This window comes from Plasmopara halstedii, assembly GCF_900000015.1.
Source record: "Plasmopara halstedii genome assembly, contig: Scaffold_350, whole genome shotgun sequence".
NCBI classification, from domain to species: Eukaryota; Oomycota; class Peronosporomycetes; order Peronosporales; family Peronosporaceae; genus Plasmopara; species Plasmopara halstedii.
The window spans coordinates 69,880-79,752 of NW_020187271.1; the positions used below are offsets into that span (position 1 = coordinate 69,880).

Consider the following 9,873-nt stretch of genomic DNA (forward strand, 5'->3'; position numbering starts at 1 on the left):
TTGGGGCTACGAAGAAAATTCCTCCACCCTCACATAGGGTCAGTCTAAACGACTCTGGTGTAGGTTAACTACTAGAGCTACCAAGTGCAGCGGGGCTGCCGTAGCTTTGCGCATAGAGAAAGCATAATTTTGGTCACCGACCTTATGTTTTTCACAAGAATCAGTACGAGTGTAGCGGATCGCAATTCGCTACTTCCAAGAGTAGTTTGAACCTTAACACAAAGCTAATAAACTCTTCTGTTTAGAATGTAAACTGTATTTATTTGTTTTACCTGCGGCAAAGCCGCCTAATTTTGAATGTTTAGATTTTCCTAAATATATATAGTAAGATCTAAATACATGCATAACTACTGGCTACCCAGCCACCTACCGTATTCTTATTTGGGTGCAATGACACCATGCCCATCTCGTGTGACACACACACCTGTTACCAGGGTACATGTAACCCCGTTACATCTTGTCCTTCCGGAGTCGAACAAGTAGATCATGAATCTGTTGAAATTGAGGCTTAAAACGGGACTTTAAAGGCGAGCATTGGGTGGAACCATCAGTCAGAACGTCAAGTTTGGAGTTCTGCCCTGCAATAAGGCTGGGAAGGCTCTCACAGCGTTATTCAAGCGTCGAGCAACTCTGCCGCAATGCCTTAATTTGCCCGCAAAGAACGCTCTTCCACTTCCAGAGTTGCTCAATCATTTTCACGCTTAAGTCACCTCCGCTATTAAATTACTCTCGTGGGGTCCGTCATTGGGTGATTGAGACAATTGTCGATCGCGGAAATCGATCGACTTGTCATTGTGGAAAGAAGCAGTTAAACCATTAACAATTCTGCAAAGTTTGGTAGCGCGGCTCTCCATCGAAATCGGACACGACAGATCATATAGTCTGATGTCCCCGACGCGGTCCGCTGCTGTGAGAACCGCTTGTAGTGTTGCTAGAGGGAATACTACGACGACCAGAGCTCGGTTATGCTCCGTCGTTACTGGAAGTACTGCTAGCGCCGACTCGGCGAAGCAGACGCTCCACTTGTTCATGTTCTCAGAGCTAACAAATGTCCGCCAAGAGTCAAGTTTAGCTGCAATGGGCTGGCTCAGATCATCACGATCGCTGATTTGATGCCAAAGAAAGAAACGTCCCATGTAGAACCTCTTGTATCCATTTTGCTTGAGAATGGAGGAAACGTCGAAGTGTTGTGAAACTGTTCTTGCCGTCTAAACAAAGAATGCTCTCTCATGTTGGCTTGTTCACTTGATCGCTTCATTGTTGATCGGAAATTGATCTGCTCCGAAAGGTCTGCAAAAGTATCGAAGTACTTTTGACTTTGAGGCGGGGATGACGTAATGGGCTACACTTATTTATTACATGAAGATACTCTATGTACCTTCTGTATGAATTGTGAGAATTAATAAAAGAAGATTACAGTATGGTGCTCACAAATTCATACGTGATTTCTTATATGAAGTCATCTGTGTGATACTGAAAGCTGGTTTCTACTGAGGGTTTATGTTGGTGCCGAGACCGACGTGTCTTTGTCTTTGGAAGTGGGTAGCGTTAGCCAGTCACTTCTACTGGATACTTTCCACGAAAGTTGAAATTCAAGCTTTCGAAGTTCAAGCTCCGTATACTCAAGATCTTGTATCAGCTCTATTTCAGATTTAAGCTCAGTACACACTTAATTCATAAATCTGGAACCCAGGTTCCATCAGTACGGCCTCTAGGAGCCCTTGGTGTGTTTGCACGTAGCTAGGAGCCATGACTCCTTTTAATTCAGTTGCAAAGTTACCTTTGAGATTTTTCTCCCCTCCAAGTTTGGATGTTCCTCTCTCTCCACGTTTTGGAATCGTTCCTCGTCGCACAAGCGTGTATGTTGTGTTTAAGGGACTATATGCAAACAACACCCTCTTATAATGCAATAAAACGAAAAAGGTGAGTATTTTTTTTAACATAGTCTTGATATAAGTATATGACGCTTCTAAAATAGCTGAGCAAGCTGAATACTTAATTTTTTTCAAAGGCTCTCGGTTTTGCTTTTGGGTGAGGCTTAACGATTTATCCGCTAGCGTTAGTTGTCTCGAAATCTTTGAGTCCGAGCATCCTTTGTGTACGGTGCAAGGCAACCTCGTTGCAGTCACCATTGCGACGGTTAGAGATTGCATATCCGTTTACCTGCTTATTTAGCTGGAACACGAGAACATGAACCACCTGATTAGGCGGTGCGAGCACCTGCGACTTATATCGCTTCAGACCTTACTTTTTTAGGATGCTTCTTTCACATAGTACATAAGTACCCATCCCCATGTGCGGCCTCTATCTTAGATACCGCGAGCGCGGCGCGCTGTTGCTCGTCTGGAGCATGTGCCACCTTTACTTCCCTCGATCAGCAAAAAAGATTTCGCCCCTACCTTCATTGGGCTGATCGCCCTACAGGAGTGAGTGTCATTTGTGCTCCGAACGAATTTTGGTTGGGGCGCTCCTGCAATGTCCTACCAGCGCTTTCTCATAGCTGGTGAACTGCTGGTAAGCGATTGCACTTACCACCCTTTGGCCACCAACCCTTGACTCCTTCGGCGCCGACGATAGACATGGTGCTAGGGGCTCTCAAGGCAGGTAATTAGATAACCCTTGTCCAATACAGTCGTTCCGTGACTCGGTTGTTGGATTGACTATAAGTATTTTTAAGTGCAAGGAGTTACCTTGCACCTTGGACAGAGGAGTCTTTGACTCAAAGAGTCCGCGTTGACTAATGCATAGAGAATGGGTATGTACGCCTCACTCCGGAGAAAGCCTTTACGGTAACTAAGAAGCCAGAATCAAATTCTACAAAACTGTGAGCAGAAAATAACTAAATAATTTAGCAAATTTGATTTATTAATGTACGCTTGAGAAATAAATACCGTATTCTTACAAAGCTAATACTGCGATGGACGGGGCGCTAAGTGAGGCGTTGCGGCGGGGCAATCCAGTTGTATTTTTTGATATATCAATCGGAGGCGCACCTATGGGCCGCCTGCGATTGGAGCTCTTTAAAAAGGATTGCCCTCGCACTGTCGAAAATTTTAGGTGTGGTGTGTAGCATTCCGGGTAATTGTGGATACAGTTTGACTAAAATATTGTGATGACAACAGACAGTTCTGCACGGGCGAGTACAGGTTCGGCTGAGAAAAGTTGCGGTCGGTGTAAGACTGATGTACCACCGTTTTGGTAACACACATTTTTATCTTGCAGAAAGTCTGAGTTGCCAGTGGGCTATAAAGGCAGCTCGTTCCACCGTGTCATAAAGGACTTTATGGTGCAAGGTGGCGACTTTCTTAATGTAAACTTTGCAGCCGAGCGTGCTTTAAAATAATTGGACAGCATTTTTATTTTGAATGTATTGTGCTGCAGGGCGATGGAACCGGTCGGATTAGCATTTACGGCGACAAATTTGAAGATGAGAGCTTCGCTCACAAACACACAGAGCCAGGTTTATTAGCTATGGTATGGGCTCGCATTTAATTGCTTTTGAGAATTGCTAATTAAGTAATTGACATCTCGTTGCCGCCGAAGGCAAACAGTGGACCAGGTACAAATGGTTGTCAATTCTTCCTCACGTGTGCTCCGTGTGACTGGCTGGATGGTAAGCACGTAATTTTCGGGAAAGTACTCGACCCAGCATCGCTGCTACTTTTGCGCAAAATGGAAAGTGTGCCTGTTGGGGGTAACAGCAAGCCAAAATTTGCTATAACAATCACTGAGTGCGGCGAGTTGTAGCATTGCTAACAGCAGATTTGGACAAACACCCACCTGAGGAGCGAAGTGAAATGGAATATCACCTCACTTTAACACTAGTATTGATCTGCGCGAGAAACAGTCTAATATAGTCGTTTCGCTTTGAATAACCTCTATTAACTTGTGGCTGAGTAGGGTTTTATAACTCTGGCGATCTTTGGGTCCGCTGGACTGGGACAATTAAGTTTGGGGCAAAATTAAAACAATCCTACATTTTGTTTGGCTCGGAAGGAGACCATCACTCTTTTGAAAACTCCCCCGCCGACCCCCCGCCCTTTCCTCTGCATTAACACATCAGAACCATGAGCAAGCGTGACTACTTCTTGCAGAAAGGTCTGCAAGTGCAGCGCCTTGATGAACAGATTTCCTCCACCCCTACTAGCGGAATTGCCTCTCGCGAAGTAATGACACCGCTATATTTCACACTGCAGATTAAGTAGTGCTAATACCGTATATGTTGCCTAAGCAGGTGGCCAAATACCGCGAGTTGTGTCCACCCGCCACCCCAGACAGTCTAATTCAAAAATTAATCGGGCAGTGCCAGGGCGACGCGCAGCGCATGGAGAACGTTATCAGTGAGTTATGGGAGGACTATCGCGGCAATGATCAGGATGTTTGGGCCACGGTCTCAAAGAAGAACACGAAAAAGAAGCTCGTGCGTTTCTTGATTTGACAACCACTAACGGCGCCTTGTTTCCTACTGACGTTAAGTATGTTTTGGGTTGTATTGCAGGAACAATCACACATATCGTCCCAACGCTCTAACTCGAAGATACAACATCATGAGAATCGAGGGGATGTGACGCAAACTGGAGACACACAGCATCTTAGGTCATCGGAGCGTTTATCCACTCGAGGCCGTGGTGGTATACGAGGACGCGGTTCAGTTTTGTCACGGGGTGGCCGCGGCGGTCGTGGTCGCGGTGGTGCTGTCGTCGCTACTGGAAGCACACGTGGACTTCGTACTGATGAAAATGAAGAAGAAAGCCCAGAAAACGACACGAACTCTTCTAACAGCATATACGACTCTCAGTCCTCAAAAACTTCCAAATACTCGAAGAGCGAGCGTGGAAATAAAACGACTATTAAAGCGACCACGCAGTCTGCTGCTCAAGTACCTCCTGTCGTGTATCCGGTTCTGACCGGCGCATGGACGAAAAAGCTGAACGTTTCAAAGGCCACCATAATGTCGAAGCCTGTAGAATATAATTCCACAACCACATCTGCACCTGAAGCGGCGACAAAAGCTCTTGAAAAAGTGATTATTTCTGCTCCCGAAACTGATGGTGCTGTTGTTAAGGTTGCGGCAGAGAAGGCTCCCAGCCCTAAGAAGAAGGCTCAACACGAGACGAACAAAAAAACACAGATATTTAGCAGCTCGAATGTCGCCGAAGAAACAACACCTGCCGATGAATCTTTGAATGCCATGGAGAAAGTGTCCAGCTCGAAAGCTTCGCCTAAAAAGTCATTAGAGAAGGAGGTTAAAAGTGTAGAGACTTCAGTGGAAGCTACTTCCTCGAATATTGCCACCGGATGGGGTGCTCTAGATGCAGCTTCTGCAACAATGAACAAGTGGTCTGCTTCTGTACCGGTTGCATCCACTGACTCCACGAAGGTCTCAACTTCAAGCACTTGGGCGCGTGGAAGCCCTACTCTTTCCCCACCAGCAAGCAAACTTGTGACTCCAACGCCAAAGTCTCCGGTTGCTGAAACAAGACCGACGGTAATGCCAGGTTCTCCAAAGGATATTGAGGCGCCTCGTTCGACAGGATCGGCTTCAACGAGCCCTCGTCCATACCTTAAGATGGGAAAATGGGACAGTGCTGCAACACCAAACCTATCGCTCCAGTTTGGAAGCTTTTCGCTTAACGGCGTTGAGTCGTACGAGCCTTCTTCGCCAGTTAGCTGGTCTTCAACGACCAAAACTACTGCGACAACTACATCAAACAAGGGTGTCAAATCTATTACGAAAAGCACGACAACCCAAAGTGGTTGGGGAGCTTCCACTACTCCACAAAAATCGTTATCTCCAGATCATGGCGATGAGCCAGAGCATTCTCAGGAGAATACTGTCGCGAAAACTACAGCGTCGGCACCTCCAGGACTATCGGTAGACTCAGGCCGGGAGACGCCAACTGCAAGTCAGTCCCCAAGGTATGCGCCTTCAGCTCCGTCACCTGCATCTCTTCCCAAGCCCGATGAGGTTAAGCGCAATACCCCTACGCGTGCTCAAGGAAGCTCATTTCAGACTCAAGGAGGAGCTTCAACTCAGACCAACAAAATGAACATTGGCTACGGCACGGGCTTATATCAAGCTTCATATGGTACATACTCGATGGATCTCGGTCGGTCTTCTGCTAACTCGACGCCAAGTCAGCTTTCTGCTGGAGGAACTCCGAAGACCACCAGTGTTCGTGGCGGTGCTGTGTCTCAAGTTGCAGTTCAGTCTCCATCCCTTGGGCAGCAGCCTCAGATGCAGCAAGTTTCTTTGCAACAACAATCTCAGCAGCAACACCAGCAACACCAGCAACAGCCGCAACAACAAGGCCAGCAACAAACTCAACAAAAGCTGGTACAGCAGCAACAGTCTCATCAGATCCAGCAGATCCAGCAGATCCAGCAAAACCCAGCTCAACAGCAACCAGCGGCCCAAATGCATCAACAAGCCCAGGTCGGCATGCAGCAGGGTTACCATTATGCTCCGCCTCCTCCACCTGGCATGGCACTTCCATACAACCCATACAACTACCCTGGTTACTACCAAGGATATGGCTACTACCAAAACCCACAGGTATGCTTCTTGTGATATCTTGCGAGCATTTGATCAATCGACTAATTTTCTTGTATTTTTGCTATCAAGTTTACTCAGTATAGCCCACGCACCCAATACCCCCCGCGCGGCAATATGCCGTATGGAGTTGAGGGTCCAGTGCCGGGATTCTCGAATCCGCCAAATATGCCCTACCAGGACCAGCACATGATGGCTCAGCAGCATGAGTATGCTGGCGCTTCACCTCAAGGATTTGGTGAGATTAACACCGCGTACATGCAGCAGGCGTCAATACAGCAGCAAGGTGGTCATCTAAGTCACCACGGTCACCAAAATGGTCTGCAAGCCCACGGCAAGGGAGGCTCAGGATCTGTTGCTATTTCTCAGCAGTCGCACGGACAGCGCGGTAACGCCAACATGCAGAGCTATGGAAACGCCGGGGGCCGTGATCATGTCACGCCACCGGTGCCCAATGCGTCAGCGGCCATGACTGGTTCATACAATCAGCACTACGGTTGGGCAGGCAACTATGGAGGGCAACCAGTCGGTGGATGGGGCCACATGATGCCTCAGAGTTACCAGCAGTCTCCGTCCCATCAGCAGCAACAGCAGACACCTCAGCAACAGCAGCAGCATCAAAACATTCACCAGCAGAGCTACCATCAGTATGGCAGTGGTGGCACTCAGGCTGCAAATAGTTCCAGCGAGACGCGATGGAGCAGCTCTTAAGGACACTGCATTTTACCGATTCTGCGCCCGGCGTGCCGATTGCGAACAAAAAGGCACCGGGAGTTGCCACCATATTCTTAGCTAGGTATTGCAGAATGGATGGAAATCTCTGCGCCATTAGCGGCGCAGAATTTGATGAGGAAGCGGTCGAATAGCGCAATATATGAGCCGAGCTGTATGTCTAAGAGACGAAGCACTCATCTCGTGCATCCAAATGCGTGTATGCTTTTGTTCTTGGTTCCTGGATGTACTTCAAATTAAGGAAATAGAGTCGAGCGTGTGGTTGGGTCAAAGAGAATGTGAGCGCAGCGCCCAGCTCTGCGTATCAGCACAACGTTTATAACGGATGCTATATCTTAGTACTACACACGAACGTATATCACAGCACGCTGACTGCAGATACATCCACCGGCACACAACATCCTACGATGTCTTTGCAAACTCGTGAATCAAACAGCTATTTGCTTACTGATTAATTCCATTGGGTTTGACCATCGCAGTGACACAGTGGCGCAGTACCATGGCAGAGAGATGTAAATAAAAGGTGACCGTGTCGGTTAGTTACAAGAGGTTCAGCACCGCATTAAGCTCAAGCACAGATCCTTTGCACTTGCTTTCTGGCGCGTTGACATGCCATAATAACACGTTTTTTGTCACTTGCGGGCTGAATAGTCAGCTGATAACGTAACGGCCGACGCTTTTCCCAGCTGCCCCATTTTGAAAGTACCGCAGTGTATTTACTTCATTTATCATAGTATTGTTCGATAAGAGGCACTCTAGTCAATATTTTCACTTCAACACCACAATTTTGAGCATATGCGTTTCGTTTTCCAAAAGTGTAACATAACGCCCCAAAAGGACGCGAGATAAAACTTGCAGGCTGCATTTCCGCAAGCTTCGGTCTGCTTGGTAAGAGAGCACGTGACTGTTAGCGACAGTGCTGGTGCCACGAGCGACCTGAACGCTCGTTCGGTTGTACCTGCAGTGCAAGTTGCAGTACAGGCACGAGCGGACACCCGAGGGCTGGGACAAATGGATCGCCTTTTTGCCGACCACCAAATTGACTTGAAGTTAGAATGTATTGACCTAAAAAATTTTCAGCGGCCTTTCATGATCGAATAGGCAGGTACCGATTGGCTATTTAGATAGCTTAACGCAAATTTTATTGGCAAGAAAACGCCTGATTTTTGCACATCCTCTTTGAAGCCAACGGCAACCAGGCTCTTGTTACCAGAGAGCGGCCGCAATGGAGCCACAATTCCCGCTCGACAGTCACTGTAGCATCTCCCCGACAAGACACAGATTGAGAACTAGGCTTTTGCAACTATAGGTTGGTCGGAGCCTACCATTGTATACCTATAGATAGTAACGGACGGTGACTAGTGCTCCCTTCCGATTTACTTCAAATTTCGACTTCAACCGCAAGTGCTTAGTAATACTAAAATCGTAGAAATGGACGTGGGCGCGCGAGTTTGGGTCACTGATCCAGGCAGTGATTCGGTGTGGCTCGCAGCGCGAATACTTGATGTGCATCAGAAGGCCGTGACTGTCGAGTTAGAGACACAAAGCGAAAAAGAGACAACAAAATCCCACTTTGGGCCTTGCGATTCGTACGATGAGAACGATAAAGCCCAAACCAGACACCAGCGTCTGGATCTGGTCTTATCGGATTCGGGTGAGTGTATTAATGTACTGCCGCGCAACATACCGCGTGAGCAGGACCAGCGTGATTTAGTGGCGCTCCCACACTTGCACGAAGCCAGTATTCTCAACGCATTGAGGCTGCGCTACGAGCGTCACGCCATTTATACACATATTGGCGATATATTGATATCCATCAACCCCTTTCAAGACCTCCTACATCTTTATGGTGACGAAGTATTACAGAATTACATTTTTAATCACACTTTGCAACCATGTCATCGTGTCACGGCTACAGATACGAGAGAACCGCATCTTTTTGCAGTGGCTCGAGCGGCTTACATGGATATCGTCCAGAACGGTCGCAGTCAGTCGATTCTCATCAGTGGCGAGAGTGGTGCAGGTAAGACTGAGGCTACTAAGATCATTATGACGTACTTTGCCGTCACTTGTGGCGCCAGCAGCAAATTAAGTGTTTCAACAGGATTACAATCGAATTCGCCACCTACATCGCCGTCTCGCACATCGATTGAGGAGCAAGTGCTTCAGTCGAATCCAATATTGGAAGCTTTTGGTAACGCACGAACTGTGAGAAACGACAACAGTTCACGATTCGGTAAATTTATCGAGTTGCGTTTTCGAGACGAGCGACAAAGACTTGCGGGCGCCCGCATTCGAACATATTTACTAGAAAAGATCCGAGTTATTAAGCAAGCTCCCCACGAGCGCAATTTTCATATTTTCTACGAGTTGCTCAGTGCAGACGTGAAGTATGTGACAAAGGAGCAGAAGAAATTTTTGGCATTGGATGGCGGGCCGAAGAGCTTCCGGCTGCTGAACCAAAGCATGTGCTGTAAGCGACGCGATGGTGTGAAGGACGCTGTACAATTTTGCTCCACAAGGAAAGCTATGCAACAGCTCGGGATGAGTGAACAGGAGATTAGTGGCGTAATGGAGATTGTGGTCGT

The 9,873-nt window shown here is 47.5% G+C and overlaps 3 protein-coding genes across 3 annotated transcripts in view; all 3 read left to right on the plus strand.

Annotated features, from left to right (window-relative positions):
- Positions 1-2,995: 2,995 nt before the first annotated feature.
- On the plus strand, positions 2,996-3,747 carry PHALS_09070 (peptidyl-prolyl cis-trans isomerase h; the record flags this gene model as incomplete). Its single annotated transcript, XM_024724505.1, has 5 exons — positions 2,996-3,057; positions 3,123-3,146; positions 3,223-3,310; positions 3,382-3,474; positions 3,544-3,747. The coding sequence occupies 5 exons, from the start codon at positions 2,996-2,998 to the stop codon at positions 3,745-3,747; spliced, it is 471 nt and encodes a 156-aa protein (XP_024575374.1).
- A 320-nt stretch (positions 3,748-4,067) lies between these two features.
- PHALS_09071 (uncharacterized protein) lies at positions 4,068-7,100 on the plus strand (the record flags this gene model as incomplete). The annotated part of the gene is made up of 5 exons (XM_024724506.1): positions 4,068-4,166; positions 4,235-4,420; positions 4,499-6,556; positions 6,626-7,000; positions 7,059-7,100. 5 exons carry the CDS (start codon positions 4,068-4,070, stop codon positions 7,098-7,100), a joined length of 2,760 nt encoding a protein of 919 aa, XP_024575375.1.
- Positions 7,101-8,716: 1,616 nt separating this feature from the next.
- PHALS_09072 (myosin-like protein) overlaps positions 8,717-9,873 on the plus strand; it is a gene marked incomplete at both ends in the record, with an annotated part of 1,239 nt that continues 82 nt past the window's right edge. Inside the window, one exon of the mRNA XM_024724507.1 lies at positions 8,717-9,873. This exon is cut by the window's right edge and continues 82 nt beyond it. Coding sequence (XP_024575376.1) covers positions 8,717-9,873 — 1,157 coding nt within the window.